The 19,356-nt window shown below is 47.4% G+C and overlaps 1 protein-coding gene across 2 annotated transcripts; it reads right to left on the reverse strand.

Moving 5' to 3' along the window:
• Window positions 1-17,076: 17,076 nt before the first annotated feature.
• Window positions 17,077-18,884, reverse strand: LOC125989765 (janus kinase and microtubule-interacting protein 3-like). Of its 2 annotated transcripts, XR_011087714.1 has the most exons (8): window positions 18,620-18,884; window positions 18,328-18,390; window positions 17,951-18,241; window positions 17,816-17,869; window positions 17,630-17,695; window positions 17,516-17,584; window positions 17,361-17,438; window positions 17,077-17,304 (listed from the first exon to the last, which is right to left on the reverse strand). XR_011087714.1 is itself a non-coding variant. In XM_068652338.1 (7 exons), the coding sequence occupies exons 3-7, from the start codon at window positions 18,068-18,070 to the stop codon at window positions 17,412-17,414; spliced, it is 336 nt and encodes a 111-aa protein (XP_068508439.1). In that variant the 5' UTR covers window positions 18,071-18,241; window positions 18,328-18,390; window positions 18,620-18,884; the 3' UTR covers window positions 17,077-17,411. The 2 variants fall into 2 exon arrangements, 1 of the variants encoding a protein (XP_068508439.1); XM_068652338.1 differs by having other exon boundaries at window positions 17,077-17,438.
• Between the last annotated feature and the right edge of the window lie 472 nt (window positions 18,885-19,356).

The following is a 19,356-nucleotide window of genomic DNA, read 5'->3' on the forward strand; positions in this document are numbered from 1 at the left end:
AACTGTAAGTCTACTAAACAAAACAGCGGTTGCTATATGACGTCTGCCACGTCGTGGTCACGTGACGCGGACGTGACGTCGACGCCTACTTTACATCCCACCGATCACAGGACCCCTCGGCTGCATAACCGTGCCCCCTTCCCAACCAATCGGATTTGCTATACGCGAAAACGACGCCAATGGAAAGAGCTTCCGCCCAAATTTAAATCCGTGGGCGTGGCTCGCAGCAGGAAGTAGGAAAACGGCGGCGATGTTGACAAAGACACAGCGGATGGTAACATACGACTAACAAGAGAAATATTTTTATTTTCTGCTTGCAACTGGACCGTCCAGAGCGTACACGGTAAGTACAACTCATCGTTTTTAAAAAGAAGTACTTTTGTTGCCCTGAAAAGCGAGTGAGCGTGGCGTTTGTGGGGGACGTCGAATTTCGACGATTCTTTCTGGTCAACGGTTGTAAATGATTGTGTTGATTAAAAAAGAAAACTTGATGTAACTCTACTTTTAACTGCCGTTTCAGATAGATTTGGAATTGCATCACATCCAATTTTGCCTAGAGCGTACACGGTAAGTAACACTCATTGTGTTTAAGGAGATTTACGTTTGTAATAGCAGAAGTGTAGCCGCGTTGCGTTGTACGTGTGAAAATTGGTCGAGGCGAAATGTTAATGTTTAATTTCATTCCTTTAGGTTCCACGGTGTTTGTTGGCTGCAAGTTTTCCACTGCAAGAAGAGGCTCGTATCATTGACCAGGAGCGAGCTACAATGGTGAGTAGCCATAACATTTATGTTAAACACTTCCTATTTCATGTCTAACAGTACTTGATTTAACAAATAACCATAAATAAATACAGTGTGGGCACTGAAGTTAACATATGTGATTATACTGCCTAATCTGTCACCGAGTAGATTGTTGCAAAGTAATATAAGATCCAAAGTTGTAATTCAGAATAGTTTTCAAAAGAAGGCCATTAGAATTATATACAAGTCTGATTACCCTGAACAAGCTATTAATTAAATCACAAATTCTTCAATTCAAAGATTTGGTAGATTATCAGACAAATAATGTCTAACAGTAATTGATTTAACACATCACGATAAGTAGATTGAGTGTGGGCACTCTCAAGTTAACATATGTGATTATACTGCCTAATCTGTTACAGAGTATGTTGTTGCCAAGTAATGTAGAATAGATCCAAAGTAGTAATCCAGAATAGTTTTGAAGAGGCCATTAGAATGATAAACAAATCTGATTACCTTGAACATAATAACAAGCTAAGTGTTTAATATGTCCTATGAAGTCAAAATTGGGCACCATCATGTGGTGAAATTTGGAATTGCATCACATCCAATTTTGCCTGGGAACAAACAGATTACATAAATCTTAGTTTTGAATAAACCACTCCTTCTCAAACAAGTAAACTCTGCCCATTTTGCGCAGTAGATGTTCTGTTAATATCTAGTATTTATACAAAGTCATAATTTAAATTGCTTTCAACCTTCATTCATCGGTTCAACCAACATTACTCGCTCTTATTACCAACTTGTATTGATTTAACTAAGCGTTTAATACTTCCTATCAGGTCTCAAATCGAGATTTGGCAAAATACAATTTCAGCAAATCCAATTTTGCCAGGGAACAAAAATAGATTAAATAAACTAAATAAGTCCTCTTCCCATTAAATAAATCAGAAAAGTCTGTCTTGTAACCAGTCCTCTTCAAACAAGTAAAGTCTGCCCATTTTGTGCCGTAGATTTTGTGTCTATGCCTAGTATTTAAACAAAATCATAATTTAAACGACTTCTTTCCTTCATTCACTTTGGAAATTTGGAATTGCAGCAAATCGAATTTTGCCAGGGAACAAAAATAGATCAATTAAACTAAATAAGTCTTCTTCCCATTAAATAAATTAAAAAAGTCTGTCTTGTAACCAGTCCTTTTCAAACAAGTAAAGTCTGCCCATTTTGTGCCGTCGATTTTGTGTTTATGCCTAGTATTTATACAAAATCATAATTTAAAGGACTTCATTCCTTCATTCACTTTGGAAATTTGGAATTGCAGCACATCAAATTTTGCCTGGGAAGAAAAGTAGATTAAATAAATTTAATAAGTCTTACTACTTCCCATTAAATAAATTAAATACGTCTTACTTGTTTCCACTCCTTTTCAAAACAGTAGTTTAAAATGAGGGCCCTTCACTCAATCTTTAACCTCAACCCCGCACGTTGTGTTGTATCTGTGAATGTTGATTGTGGCCAAATGATAGTTTTCTTTCATTCGTTTAGGTTCCAAGAAAACTTGATGTAACTCTACTTTTAACTGCCGTTTCAGATAAGCGGGTATTACGTCGCAGTCATGTGCCGCGGATATGACGTAATTGCCGGAACCTCCGCCAAAATTCAAATCTGTTGGCGCGATGGCCGTGAGCCACTGAGCAGCGACGATTATCAACAGAAATATCTTTATTTTCTGCTTGCAACTGGACCGTCTAGAGCGTACACGGTAAGTAACACTCATTGTGTTTAAGGAGATTTACGTTTGTAATAGCAGAAGTGTAGCCGCGTTGCGTTGTACGTGTGAAAATTGGTCGAGGCGAAATGTTAATGTTTAATTTCATTCCTTTAGGTTCCACGGTGTTTGTTGGCTGCAAGTTTTCCACTGCAAGAAGAGGCTCGTATCATTGACCAGGAGCGAGCTACAATGGTGAGTAGCCATTACATTTATGTTAAACACTTCCTATTTCATGTCTAACAGTACTTGATTTAACAAATAACCATAAATAAATACAGTGTGGGCACTGAAGTTAACATATGTGATTATACTGCCTAATCTGTCACCGAGTAGATTGTTGCAAAGTAATATAAGATCCAAAGTTGTAATTCAGAATAGTTTTCAAAAGAAGGCCATTAGAATTATATACAAGTCTGATTACCCTGAACATAACAACAAGCTATTAATTAAATCACAAATTCTTCAATTCAAAGATTTGGTAGATTATCAGACAAATAATGTCTAACAGTAATTGATTTAACACATCACGATAAGTAGATTGAGTGTGGGCACTCTCAAGTTAACATATATGATTATACTGCCTAATCTGTTACAGAGTATGTTGTTGCCAAGTAATGTAGAATAGATCCAAAGTAGTAATCCAGAATAGTTTTGAAGAGGCCATTAGAATAATAAACAAATCTGATTACCTTGAACATAATAACAAGCTAAGTGTTTAATATGTCCTATGAAGTCGAAATTGGGCACCGTCATGTGGTGAAATTTGGAATTGCATCACATCCAATTTTGCCTGGGAACAAACAGATTAAATAAATCTTAGTTTTGAATAAGCCACTCCTTCTCAAACAAGTAAACTCTGCCCATTTAAAGTCCCAATGATCATCGTCACACACACATCTGGGTGTGGTGAAATTTGTCCTCTGCATTTAACCCATCCCCATGTGATTTTGATCCATCCCCTGGGGGAGAGGGGAGCAGTGAGCAGCAGCGGTGCCGCGCTCGGGAATCATTTGGTGATCTAACCCCCCAATTCCAACCCTTAATGCTGAGTGCCAAGCAGGGAGGCAATGGGTCCCATTTTTATAGTCTTTGGTATGACCCGGCCGGGGTTTGAACCCACAACCTTCCAGTCTCAGGGCGGACACTCTACTACTAGGCCACTTCGCGCAGTAGATGTTCTGTTAATATCTAGTATTTATACAAAGTCATAATTTAAATTGCTTTCAACCTTCATTCATCGGTTCAACCAACATTACTCGCTCTTACTACCAACTTGTATTGATTTAACTAAGCGTTTAATACTTCCTATCAGGTCTCAAGGCAAGATTTGGCAAAATACAGTTTCAGCAAATCAGATTTTGCCAGGCAACAAAAATAGATTAAATAAACTAAATAAGTCTTCTTCCCAATAAATAAATCAGAAAAGTCTGTCTTGTAACCAGTCCTCTTCAAACAAGTAAAGTCTGCCCATTTTGTGCCGTAGATTTTGTGTCCATGCCTAGTATTTAAACAAAATCATAATTTAAACGACTTCTTGCCTTCATTCACTTTGGAAATTTGGAATTGCAGCAAATCGAATTTTGCCAGGGAACAAAAATAGATCAATTAAACTAAGTCTTCTTCCCATTAAATAAATTAAAAAAGTCTGTCTTGTAACCAGTCCTTTTCAAACAAGTAAAGTCTGCCCATTTTGTGCCGTCGATTTTGTGTTAATGCCTAGTATTTATACAAAATCATAATTTAAAGGACTTCATTCCTTCATTCACTTTGGAAATTTGGAATTGCAGCACATCAAATTTTGCCTGGGAAGAAAAGTAGATTAAATAAATTTAATAAGTCTTACTACTTCCCATTAAATAAATTAAATACGTCTTACTTGTTCCCACTCCTTTTCAAAACAGTAGTTTAAAACGAGGGCCCTTCACTCAACCTTTAACCCTATTTATTCACCTTCTAGGCTAAGTGTTAAAGGCTAAGTGTTAAAGGCTAAGTGTTAAAGGCTAAGTGTTAAAGGCTAAGTGTTAAAGGCTAAGTGTTAAAGGCTAAGTGCCAGAGGCTAGGCGCCAGAGGCGAGTTTTTGTGGGCTGAAGTTTTAGTGGGGTTAGTGTGAATACAATCCAAAAGAATACAACAGAATACAATACAATAGAATATAATACATAGATTAAATTCAATAGCTCTTACTACTTCCCATTAAATAAATTAAATACGTCTTACTTGTTCCCAATCCTTTTCAAAAAAGTAGTTTAAAACGAGGGCCCTTCACTCAACCTTTAACCTCAACCCCGCACGTCACATTGTGTTGTATCTGTGAATGTTGGTTGTGGCCAAATGATAGTTTTCTTTCATTCGTTTAGGTTCCACGGTGTTTGTTGGCTATGTTTTCCACTGTCAGAAGGATGAAAATACAAAGTACAACGCTTGGACGTGGGCGAAGACGTCACCGGTGAGTCCTTCCTTCCTATTTATTTACCTTCTAGATGCTAGAGGCTAAGTGTTAGAGGCTAAGTGTTAGAGGCTAAGTGTTAAAGGCAACACAATACGAACAACACAACACAATACGAACAACTCAACACAATATGAACAACACAATATGAACAACACAACACAATACGAACAACACAACACAATACGAACAACACAACACAATACGAACAACACAACACATTACGAACAACACAACACAATACGAACAACACAACGATACTGCACTGAACAACACGATACCGCACTGAGAAACACGATACCGCACTGAACAACACGATACCGCACTGAACAACACCATGCCGCACTGAACACCATGCCACACTGAACAACACCATCCCGCACTGAACAACACCATGCCGCACTAAACAACACCATGCCGCACTGAACAACACCATGCCTCACTGAACGACACCATGCCGCACTGAAAGACACCATGCCGCACTGAACGACACCATGCCGCACTGAAAGACACCATCCCGCACTGAACACCATGCCGCACTGAACAACACCATCCTGCACTGAACAACACCATCCCGCACTGAACAACACCATGCCGCACTGAACAACATTATGCCGCACTGAACAACACCATGCCGCACTGAACAACACCATGCCGCACTGAACAACACCATGCCGCACTGAACAACACCATGCCGCACTGAACAACACCATGCCGCACTGAACAACACCATGCCGCACTGAACAACACCATGCCGCACTGAACAACATTATGCCGCACTGAACAACACCATGCCGCACTGAACAACACCATCCTGCACTGAACAACACCATTCCGCATTGAACACCATGCCGCACTGAACAACACCATCCCGCACTGAACAACACCATCCCGCACTGAACAACATTATGCCGCACTGAACAACATTATGCCGCACTGAACAACACCATGCCGCACTGAACAACACCATGCCGCACTGAACAACACCATGCCGCACTGAACAACATTATAACGCACTGAACAACACCATCCCGCACTGAACAACACCATGCCGCACTAAACAACATTATGCCGCACTGAACAACATTATGCCGAAATGAACAACACCATGCCGCACTGAACAACACCATGCCGCACTGAACAACACCATGCCGCACTGAACAACACCATGCCGCACTGAACAACACGATCCCGCATTGAACACCATCCCGCGCTGAACAACACCATGCCGCACTGAACAACACCATGCCGCACTGAACAACACCATGCCGCACTGAACAACACCATGCCGCACTGAACAACACCATTCCGCACTGAACAACACCATGCCGCACTGAACAACATTATGCTGCACTGAACAACACCATGCCGCACTGAACAACAACATGCCGCACTGAAAAACATTATGCCGCACTGAACAACACCATGCCGCACTGAACAACACCATCCCGAACTGAACAACACCATGCCGCATTGAACAACACCATGCCGCACTGAACAACACCATCCTGCACTGAACAACACCATCCCGCACTGAACAACACCATGCCGCACTGAACAACACCATGCCGCACTGAACAACACCATGCCGCAATGAACAACACCATCCCGCACTGAACAACATTATGCCGCACTGAACAACATTATGCCGCACTGAACAACATTATGCCGCACTGAACAACATTATGCCGCACTGAACAACATTATGCCGCACTGAACAACATTATGCCGCACTGAACAACACCATGCCGCACTGAACAACACCATGCCGCACTGAACAACACCATGCCGCACTGAACAACACCATGCCGCACTGAACAACACGATCCCGCATTGAACAACATCATGCCGCACTGAACAACACCATCCCGCACTGAACAACACCATCCCGCACTGAACAACACCATGCCGCACTGAACAACACCATGCCGCACTGAACAACACCATGCCGCACTGAACAACACGATCCCGCATTGAACAACACCATGCCGCACTGAACAACACCATCCCGCACTGAACAACACCATCCCGCACTGAACAACACCATGCCGCACTGAACAACATTATGGCGCACTGAACAACATTATGCCGCACTGAACAACACCATGCCGCACTGAACAACACCATGCCGCACTGAACAACACCATGCCGCACTGAACAACACCATGCCGCACTGAACAACACCATCCCGCACTGAACAACACCATGCCGCACTGAGCAACACCATGCCGCACTGAACAACACCATCCCGCACTGAACAACACCATGCCGCACTGAACAACACCATTCCGCACTGAACAACACCATGCCGCACTGAACAACATTACGCTGCACTGAACAACACCATACCGCACTGAACAACACCATGCCGCACTGAACAACACCATGCCGCACTGAACAACACCATGCCGCATTGAACAACACCATGCCGCATTGAACAACACCATGCCGCACTGAACAACACCATCCTGCACTGAACAACACCATGCCGCATTGAACAACACCATGCCGCACTGAACAACACCATCCTGCACTGAACAACACCATCCCGCACTGAACAACACCATCCCGCATTGAACAACACCATCCTGCACTGAACAACACCATGCCGCACTGAACAACACCATGCCGCACTGAACAACACCATGCCGCACTGAACAACACCATTCCGCACTGAACAACACCATGCCGCACTGAACAACACCATCCTGCACTGAACAACACCATCCCGCACTGAACAACACCATGCCGCATTGAACAACACCATGCCGCATTGAACAACACCATCCTGCACTGAACAACACCATCCTGCACTGAACAACACCATGCCGCACTGAACAACACCATGCCGCACTGAACAACACCATGCCGCACTGAACAACACCATGCCGCACTGAACAACACCATGCCGCACTGAACAACATTATGTCGCACTGAACAACATTATGTCGCACTGAACAACACCATGCCGCACTGAACAACACCATGCTGCACTGAACAACATTATGCCGCACTGAAAAACACCATGCCGCACTGAACAACACCATCCCGCACTGAACAACACCATGCCGCATTGAACAACACCATGCCGCACGGAACAACACCATGCTGCACTGAACAACACCATGCTGCACTGAACAACACGATCCTGCATTGAACAACACCATGCCGCACTGAACAACACCATCCTGCACTGAACAACACCACCCCGTACTGAACAACACGATCCCGCATTGAACAACACCATCCCACACTGAACAACACCATGCCGCACTGAACAACACCATTCCGCACTGAACAACACCATTCCGCACTGAACAACACCATGCCGCACTGAACAACACCATGCCGCACTGAACAACACCATGCCGCACTGAACAACACCATGCCGCATTGAACAACACCATGCCGCACTGAACAACACCATCCTGCACTGAACAACACCATCCCGCACTGAACAACACCATGCCGCATTGAACAACACCATGCCGCACTGAACAACACCATCCTGCACTGAACAACACCATCCCGCACTGAACAACACCATGCCGCACTGAACAACATTATGGCTTACTGAACAACATTATGCCGCACTGAACAACACCATGCCGCACTGAACAACACCATGCCGCACTGAACAACACCATGCCGCACTGAACAACATTATGCCGCACTGAACAACATTATGCCGCACTGAACAACACCATGCCGCACTGAACAACACCATGCCGCACTGAACAACACCATGCCGCACTGAACAACACGACGTCGCACTGAACAACACGACGCCGCACAGAATAACACAATACCGCACAGAACAACACAATACCGCACAAACAGTTTTAGATAATATTACGTCGCAGTCATGTGACGCGGACATGACGTCAATAGGCGGAACTCACGGCAAAATTATAATCCGTGGGCGTGGCTTGCAACAGGAAGTAGGAAAGCGGCAATTCTGGCAAACAAGACACAGCGGTTAGTAACACGATGACTTACAAGGCAAATATTTTTGTTTTCAGCTTGCAACTTGACCGTCTAGAGCGTACAAGGTAATTACAACTGTTTTTTTTTAGCCCTGAAAAGCGAGGGAGTGTGGCGTTTGGGAGGAATGTCGAACTCGGCGTCTGCTTCCAGCCACAGACGCCAAATTTCGACGATTATTTCGACTGGTCAACGGTTGTAAATTATTGCGTTGACTAAAAACTTTATTTAACTCTACTCTTAACTTTGCCGTTTCAGATATGCGGGTATTACACCGCGGAAATGACGTCAATAGGCTGAACTCTCGCCAAAATTCAAATCTGTGGGCGCAATGGCCTTGAGCGAGACACCGGATACAAACACGACGATTATCAACAGAAATATCTTTATTTTCTGCTTGCAAGTGGACCGTCTAGAGCGTACACGGTAAGTACAACTCATTGTGTTTAAAAAGATTTACGTTTGTGTAGTTTGCGTTGCGTTGTATCTGTGAATGTTGGTTTAGGCTAAATGTTAATGTTTAATTTCATTCCTTTAGGTTCCACGGTGTTTGTTGGCTGTATGTTTTCCACTGCAAGAAGAGGCTCGTATCATTGACCAGCAGGAGCTACAATGGTGAGTACCCCTTTCGTCTTCCATTTATGTTAAACACTTCCTATTTCATGTCTAACAGTACTCGATTTAACAAATAACCATAAATAAATACAGTGTGGGCAGTCACGTTAACAACATATGTGATTATCCTGCCTAATATGTTTATCACAAATATGTCACTAATCACTAATATGTTTATTTGTTTATCACAACACCTTTGGACCTTCAGCAATCGATTATTTCCCTTCATCTACATAGAGACAGAACGATGGTGTCTTAAACATCTCATTCATTTCACCAAATAACTTCACGCAGGTGGATAACGGCCGTCTCGGTCACGCTATGTTGCGTGATGCAGTTTTGAAGAACCAAATGCATTTATTCAATGAATAAGTCAAGCTAGTTCTATGTTTATGATGTTGTAAGTTACGGTACCGATTGAAGTTGAGTTCGAAGCCAGTGGAAAACAGCGCTGCGTTTGTGCTCTCCAGGTACAAATGTTGTGATCTCTGACTGACGACCGGGCGAGACTCGAGTAAGAGATGTCCAAACGAGCTCCGGCAGGGCGGGCCAAGGCGGAGCGAACGGACGCCCTTCAGGCCGCCAATGACGAGCTGAGAAACAAACTGATGGACGTCCAGTTAGAACTTCAGCAGGAGAAGAACAAGGTGAAAACCTCAACAGACAGACACTGCCTGCCTCCCTGCCTGCCTCCCTGCCTGCCTCCCTGCCTGCCTCCCTCCCTCCCACTTTTCCCGATGTAGATTAGACATGCGTGTGCCATGACTGTGTCAGCCTACATCAACAAATGCACCGAGGACGTCAGCACCACTAAGAATATCATCACCCGGGGCAACCAACGACCCTGGATGACTGAGGAGGTACGTCAAACGCTACGAGCGCGGAACTCTGCCTTCAAGTCTGGCGACAAGGAGACACTGAGGACAGCGAGAGCCAACTTGAACCGTGCCATCAGAATAGCGAAGCGAGACCGCAGTCGAAAATTTCAGGATCGTTTCCACGACGTCAAAAACATCAGGAGTATGTGGCAAGGCATACGGGCGATTACAGACGACAACTCACCCTCCCCCCCCCCGGTGGGTGTAGTTGATGCTGACTTTCTAAATGGTCTAAATAACTTTTTTGGGAGGTTCGAGGCACTAAACGGCACTCCAGCAGTTAAAACTGTCCCCCATCAGGAAGAGGAGGTACTCTGCCTTGACTCCGCCGATGTGTTGAAGACCCTGAGGAGAGTCAACCCCTGTAAGGCCCCTGGCCCGGACAACATTCCTGGGCGTGTGTTCAGGGAATGTGCAAGTCATCTGGCTGGGGTCATCACAGACATTTTTAACACCTCGCTGGGCCAAGCCACAGTGCCGGCGTGCTTTAAGACTGCCTCCATCATTCCGGTGCCGAAGAAACCTCAAATCACCTCATTTAATGATTACCGGCCTGTTGCACTGACTCCGGTTATGATGAAGTGCTTCGAAAGGCTGCTTAAAGGTCACATCGTTTCCAGACTCCCCCTATTATTTGACCCGTTCCAGTTTGCCGACCGGCAAAACCGCTCCACTCAGGAAGCCATCTCCTCCGTTCTTCACCTGAGCCTGGCTCACCTGGAGGAGAAGAACACGCATGTGCGGAGGCTGTTCCTGGACTTCAGCTCAGCGTTTAACACCATCATCCCACAGCATCTGGTAGGAAAATTGGAACACCTGGGCTTCAACACCCCCCTTCGCAACTGGCTGCTAGACTTCCTCACCAACAGACCTCAGTCAGTCCGGGTCGGACAGAACACCTCTGATGTCATCACCCTCAGCACAGGCTCCCTTCAGGGCTGCGTCCTGAGCCCCCTGCTGTGCACCCTGATGACACACGACTGCGTCCTCAGGTTCACCACCAATCACATCGTGAAGTCAGCAGACGACACAACGGTGGTGGGGCTCATCAGAGACAACAACGACCTGGACTACAGAGAGGAGGTGGAGCAGCTGGTGGGCTGGTGCAGAGAAAACAGCCTGATCCTGAATGAGGAGAAGATGAAGGAGATCATCGTCGACTTCAGGAAAAAACAGCCTCACCACGCTCCACTGATCATCAACAGCTCAGCTGTGGAGGTGGTCAGCAGCACCAAATTCCTGGGGGTCCACATCACAGAAGACCTCACCTGGACTATGAACACTACGGCACTGGTCAAGAGGGCACAGAAGCGCTTGTACTTCCTGCGGAGGATGAGGAGAGCCCACCTGCCCCCACCCATCATGAGGACGTTCTACAGGAGCACCATAGAGAGCATTCTGACAAGCTGTCTCTCTGTGTGGTGTGGAGGCTGCACCGCCTCCGATTGGAAGAACGTGAGGAGAGTGGTGAGGACAGCAGAGAGGATCATAGGGGCTCCTCTTCCCTCCATTCAGGACATTTCATCTCAGCGCTGCATGTCCCGTGCCCGTAACATCATCAATGACCCATCACACCCCCACCATGGACTGTTCTCCCTGCTGCCCTCTGGGAAGAGGTTTGCAGCATCCGCTGCAGGTCCACCAGGTTCTGCAACAGCTTTTTCCCTGCTGTCATCAGACTGTTGAACACTAGAACTGTTGAGCTCTAAACTGAACTCTGCATCACACATTCACAGAACTGTACTTTATGACACTACGGACCTCTATCTTGCACTATCTCGCACTACCAACTTTACTGAACTTGTATAAACCCTTTAAATAGAAGTTTAATACATGGTTTAGCATTCCTCTGCACACTCTTGAATACTGTTTTGCCTACTTGCACTATTGCATAATTATCACTGCTGCACTTTATACTTATTTTTAATAAATATATATATATATATATATATATATATAGTATATGTATATATATATATTTTCATAGGATATGTTACTTCTATTCAACTGCAATATCACTACTTTGTTGTAAGACGTATGCAACGGAATTTCGTTTTGTATGCACCATGTGCAGACAAGATGACAATAAAGTTTGTCTAAGTCTAAGTCTAAGTCATGTCAGGTCAGCTGTCTGGAGAGAGAGAGAAGTCAGGACCTGCGGGCGGAGCACCACCGTGCCACCGCCGCCATGACGGAACTCAAAAGCAAACTCCATGAGGAGAAGCAGAAAGAGTTAGCCATTACCAGGGAGACATTACTGCGGCAGCATGAAATGGAGCTGATGAGAGTGATCAAAATCAAAGATGGAGAGATCCAGCGACTGAATGCCTTGGTCCTCAGCCTGAGGGACGGCTCCATGGACAAGGTGATCCGCTCTATCCGTGTCTGACTATCCGCACGCCACGTCGGGCTTCGATGCGGCCGCTACCGTATTGTGTAGCTTGTCCCCAGTAAGCGTCGCGGCGCTCCGTTGCGGTCTCAACGGCCAGGTGTGGCGCAATGTCTGCTCAGGTGACGAGGGGGGGCGCTTTGCTGGCGGAGGTGGAGGAGACGCGGCGGTGTCGGGAGACCGAGCGGTGTCGCCTCCACCAGGAGCGCGGAAGAAGCCCTGGCAGCGGCCCAGCAGGCCTGGCAGTCCCGAGCGGCCGAGCTCCGATCGGCTCATCACCAGCATCGGGAGGAGCTGAGCCGAACCAAGAGAGACTGCGAGAGGGAGATCCGCCGACTGGTAGGACTGATCAGATGCGCGGTGCGTGGCTATGTTCCCAATTTCGTTGTATACCTGCAGTGCAATGACACCTAAGGCATTCTATTCTATTCTATTTCACAAGAAGAAAATGTCCGGTTGCTCGCTTCGCTTTTGTCACAGCAAAGGTGTTCTAGTCGATTCAAGAAAAAAATTGGCCGGTTGCTCTCTTTGTTTTTGTCACAATTCTGGCAAATGAGTTTGCCCGCCTGCCTGAGCGCTCCCCGTTTGTACATCCAGACGGATGAGATCAAGCTGAAAGACAGAGCGGTTAGTGTTTTGGATGAAGCCCTGGGGCCGGCCACGTCCACCGCCTTCAGCTGCAGACTCAGGCTGCCGAGCAGCAGATCGCTGCCCTGAGGGATTCCCAAAGGGCGGGCCTAAACTACCCTGGAAGTGGGGTCAACGCCGCTACTAGCAATCCTCTTCATTGCGTAAGCCACCTCATCACACACTTGCAGTACGCATGACTTAGTTCGTTGCTGGAGGAAGGTAGCACAAAAACAGTTTTGAACTTTGAACGAGTGCTTGTGTGTGTGTGTTGCGGGGCGTTTTCAGTCTCAGGAGGATCGGGACACGCGACGGTTTCATCTGAAAATCGCTGAGCTCAGCGCAGTCATCAGGAAACTGGAGGATCGAAACGCCCTGCTTTCTGAAGAGCGCAATGGACTGGTAATTTATTGACGGCACGCTTGAAGGTTTGCGCTACGTTTGATGCGCGCCATCCAGCGAGGCACCCATTGCGCTTGCTTATTAGTTGAGCGGCGCGGCGAGTCGGTTGCCTGGTAGATGTCTTTTATTGGGAGCCAAAGCCACGATTCCGTTCAAACCGATGCAAAAGGAATGGATACGTTCTGGCCCGCGTGTTGTGCGTCTTTCACATCCCGCACTTCATGCTTGCAGCTAAAGCGACTGAGAGAAACAGAAAGCCAGTTTCTGCCACTCCTGTACAAAAACAAACGCCTGAGCAGGAAGAATGAAGAACTCTCGCTGGTGCTGTGTCGCCTTGAAAACAAAGTGCGCTTTGTCACCCAGGAGAACGAGGAGATGGCAAGCTTGGTAAGTCGACGCGGACAACGGCGGCGTGCCAACAGAGTCCACTGCATTTGTGTTCCACAGAGAAGGCCTAGTTCGCTCAATGACCTGGACCGCGGTTGCGGCCAGCAGGACGGTGAAATGGAGTTCCTTCAAGTTGTGGAGCAGCGGCACATCATCGACGACTTGTCCAAGGTCTTCAGGCAGGCGACTCGGTGCACGTACGGCAGCGCCGCGCTCGCTCGCTGTCGCCAGGAAACCTTTTCCGTCCAAAGCTTGGCCGGCGGCCGCCATCCAAAAAATTGGCCCCTTAAATTCCGACCTTTCAAGCAGGAGCATTGTGCGCACGCGTTTGAACACGCTTTAGACTTGTTTTGCCGTTTTCAGCAGCTCAAAGCTCCCGTTTTGTCAGCGCCTTTGCCACTCGCTGTGCGCTGAAAACGACGGACTTGCCCGGCTGCTCAGCCCGTCAACCATGAGCCGCGAGCGCGACGTCATTGTCCGTAGGCAGCTAGTGGCAAAATGCACCCTGTTAGAGTTGCGCTCGCTCCAACTTATTTTGCAAGAACCACACGGGAGACAAGTAAGTTCTTTTGGACACCTGCAGGTGGAGAGTCCATCCGTTGTACGAATGAAGTCTGACTCTCGGCTCCTGCACGAGCATTTTAATTAAGAGAAACAGGGTGGGTGTAAGAGTGGATTGAATAGAGGAAGCCCTTGACCTCTAGTCAAAACATAGCAAGGGGTGTTTTACGACTTTGTGTAGGAAGGGATAAGCGATAGGGATAAATAAGGGATAAATAATATTATTTATTACAGGTCGCAGTCAAAGTCAAAGCAACACAATGATACGATAAAGATAATCTGGAAAACCCTGACACACCCTGTAGTTGTCACTTTTGGAAAAGACGAGCGTCCCTCCAATCATCGCCGGTGACGTGTTTTTCAGGCTCTGGAGACAGGAGCTCATGTCAGAAATGTCATTGTGAGTCGCGTTTGTTTCTGCGCCGGAGCCGTTCGTTCCCTTTGCATCCAAAGAATCTCAAAGGCGGATTATTTGTGTCGACAGGAGAGAGATTTGCTGCTACGATACCGACGTCGAGAATCTCTGAGGAGGAACAAAGCGTGAGGTCCTGCAAGGTGAGTCTGTTTGTTTGCGGCTGCTTGGTGTTGCGCAAGATGAAATGGCCTTTTTCTCGCTATCGTTCCTCTCGTCGATTCATCGTGAGGTGTCGCTTCAGTTTGTTCAGAGAGATGTTTGCTTCCGCGCCCGCAGGTCATCGAAACATTTTACGGCTACGACGAAGACGTGTTGGTGGACCCGGACGGATCGTCCTTGTCTTTTCACACCGACAGAACCCCCGACACGGAACCCGAAGAGGTAGCCCGCCATTTCTGCCAGCGTATTGGTACCAAACATTCCTCTTCAGCCTGGAATCGGACTCGTCTTTGCGTCGCGGGTGCTTTGTCGCCGGTCTGACTGATTCTGGTACTAGTGCTGTGTTGCATTGGTGTGTGCATGAAGAGGCGGAGCTTCGCTACCGCCAGCTGACGCAAGAATATCAAGCGCTGCAACGAGCCTACGCTCTGCTAGCCCAGACCAGCGAAGGGGACTACGACGCCGAGAAGGAGATCAAGGTGGCGCCCCTTCCCGCAACCCCCGGCCGGGTCGCAGCCTCCCCGTTCTCACCCAGCCTCGGGTGTTCTCTGGTCTGAAAGGAGGAGGAGGAGCCTCCCTCCTCCTCCTTTCAGACCAGAGAAAAGCTGATGGTAGAAATGGGTCACTATCAAAGCAGAGTAGCAGATCTGGAGTCAGCGCTGAAGCAACAAGGACAGGTAAGCTCATCAATGAGCACACCTTTTTCTCAGACAAAATAGCTACATTCTTCAGTCACTCATCCGTCTGGCATTACTGGACCAACCCCCCCCCCCCCCCCCCCCCCCCCCGAACGTGGCTGGGAAAATGCGGAGAAAAGCAAATGTCATTTTCCAGTCAACCAAAGAATTTGTGGATGAAAATGACACAACATTCCAAAGCTGTCCACGCGTTTGTCTCTTCTAGAATGTCAAGTGGGTGGAGGAGAAGCAGCTGCTGCGTCAGAGCAATCAGCAGTTGGCCGAAAAGGTGACGGAAAGAAAGGCGCTGGGCGGAGTCGCTTGGCGTCACACCTGTCGGGATGTCCAAAGCATCACGTCACCTGCTCTGGTAGGAATGGTGGCGGGACGTTGAGGTCAACCGCTTTGGGGTTGGCTGAATCTTTGGTCGCAGGATGCCACACACTTGAAGACAGAAGCAGAAAAGCAGAGCTAAATGCAAAATGTACTCACCGGTGACTCCAATTTTTTCCCCCCCTGAAGAAATGGATGGACGGGTGGCCCCGGCTGGCCGGTGGGACTCTTGTCATTCTGACCCTTTTTAGTGCGCGTTTGGGGCAACAACCGTTTTTTGTGGCGCTCTCTTCTGGTTCAAGAGTGCCCTGCATGTGAATTTGCCTTTCCTGCCTTCTGATTGGATGAGCGCCGGTGTGACGCGGTGCCTCTGTCACCGTGGCGGGGGGTATACGTCGGCATCGGAGCGTCTGCCAACGTCTGAGACCGGCTGGCAGTGTATTGGAGGTGTCGAGTGCGGTGCCGCTGGAGCTCACTCACCAGCTGGTGTTAGGGCCACAGAATGAAGGCCAAGGAGAAGACTAGAAAGAGAAACAGAAACTTCTCCTCCAATTGTTTGATTTGTCTCTTCTGAGCTTCGATGAATTCTTTCAGCTCTTTGTTCCTCTAGGACGGACAAATGGAAAGTAGCCTTCAAAAGCCAGTAAGCGTGCAAGTACGTGCCGGGCTGGCTTTGGGCCCTTACCTGTTGCGCGCTGTGCAGCAGATCCATTCTCTCTTGGAGGATGCAAGCGTCGCGCTCCCTCAACTCCCACATCAGGGCTCGCTTCCATTGGTCCACGGCGCTCCTAAGCTCTTGTCTCTGATCCGCCGTCAGCACGTCATTCACGCCAGCGTGGCTGGCTTTTTCGCCGTCCGTGGCGGGGCAGTCCCGCTGCGGTAGCGCCTCGTACAACATGGCCTCCAGCTCCATGATCCTCTGGGCCGCAATCCTCGTCCATCAGTGGTCCGGCGGGAGATTTGAGGGCGGCTTACCTTATGAGCCTGGTCCATGGAACGCTTCCTGAAGTCCAACTCTTCATCCAGCTAGCCCTTCTGGTTGCAGAACATATCCTAGCACAGCTCAAGGTCAGAATTGTTGGGGCACATTGCCCCGAGTTCCCCTTGGCTGATGTCGCGTGTCTGTCTACCTTCTCACTTTCAATGTCCAACATCTTCTGTTGAAGTGCTGACTTGGTCACTTTGATGTATTCTAACCACTGAGGAAAGGCTGCTGTCACATAAGCAGAATGCTTGCGCGTTACCTTCTCGGCTAGGGTGGGAAGGGTCCTGGCGTGAATCACGACCACCTGCTCCTCGTTGGTGAGATTCTGCAAGAGCCCAAAGGCACAGCGTCAACAAGCTTCTTTCAGCGCAAAGCCTTCCAAAAGTCACATTTGAGCCGCCGAGTCTCGTGGAGTGCGAACATAAGGAGTTCGACATACACTTACGGCGTTATCGCCCAGGATGTCCAGCTTCTTCATCAGATCACTGATGACGATGTCCTGGGGAAAGGCGCAAGGAGCAATGTAAGGTGTTCTGGGACCTCAGGTTAAGGTTAGGGTTGCGAGGGACGCCTTACGTACGCTCACGCCGTCGGCCTCGCAGTAGATCTGCAAAGGGCTGAGGCCGTATGGGAAACGGACTTGCAGAAACTTCAAGACGGGGGAGCGCCACTCCCTCTCCTGAAAGGCAGAGGCATGCATCCGTCCGTCCGTCCGTCCGTCCGTCCGTCCGTCACATCTCTGGCCTCAACACGCTTGTGCGAGTCTTCCCACCTCCAGCTCCAGGATGCGGAACTCAAGCAGTTCGTTTTGGTCTCGGATATCCTGGATGTGCTCTTTCAGACGCGCTTCTTCCGCCTCCATCCGCCTGACCTAAAAAGACAGTCAGACCTCATCTGCGGGGCTTCCGGACGGGTGTGACGCCAAGCGACTCCGCCCAGCGCCTTTCTTTCCGTCACCTTTTCGGCCAACTGCTGATTGCTCTGACGCAGCAGCTGCTTCTCCTCCACCCACTTGACATTCTAGAAGAGACAAACGCGTGGACAGCTTTGGAATGTTGTGTCATTTTCATCCACAAATTCTTTGGTTGACTGGAAAATGACATTTGCTTTTCTCCGCATTTTCCCAGCCACGTTCGGGGGGGGGGGGGGGGGGGGGGGGGGGGGTTGGTCCAGTAATGCCAGACGAATGAGTGACTGAAGAATGTAGCTATTTTGTCTGAGAAAAAGGTGTGCTCATTGATAAGCTTACCTGTCCTTGTTGATTCAGCGCTGACTCCAGATTTGCTACTCTGCTTTGATAGTGACCCATTTCTACTGTCATGTAACATGGGGGGAAGAGATGGTGCAAATGGTAAAATATGGATTGTTCACAGGAATAAATTGGCAGAGCTGAAATTCCAAATTTGTCCAAAAGATGGCGCCAGACCAAAACATGAGACCAAAAAAGGGGCCAAAATAAGCTAAGCAAGTTAAAATAGAAATAAAACAGGAACACGGTGTCGGATTGTGAGTCACGCATGGACGCACAAATGTGATTTTTACTTTTTGATTTCTTTGCTTGGCTAAAAATGTATTCTGTAACAGCTTAAAGCAATATTGTTAGTCAATTCGATCAAGGGACCCGTCACTATGAGAATAGTGGCGTGACATAAATTGTTTGGAGAAGCACAAATGTGATTTTTACTTCTTGATTTCTTTGCTTGGCTAAAAATTGATTCCCTCTTTCATGAACTGTGTTTTGCAATCGAATTGTTCTGGGATTGAATGATTTTATTAACACGGGTATCAGTGGGTGAAATTGTTCGGTTTCTGGAGTGATTAAGATTTGTAATTCTATTTCATGTTTCTTCAATAAATGTGTTGTGTATATTCATCTACTTTGTTGTGCGCTGATTTGTACTGAATGTACAATCGATGGTTCGGGGTTGATTTGACAATTTGATTAATGTGCGGGGGGTTATTATGGTATAACATAGGACCGTAATA

This window comes from Syngnathus scovelli, chromosome 1 (assembly GCF_024217435.2).
Source record: "Syngnathus scovelli strain Florida chromosome 1, RoL_Ssco_1.2, whole genome shotgun sequence".
NCBI classification, from domain to species: Eukaryota; Metazoa; Chordata; class Actinopteri; order Syngnathiformes; family Syngnathidae; genus Syngnathus; species Syngnathus scovelli.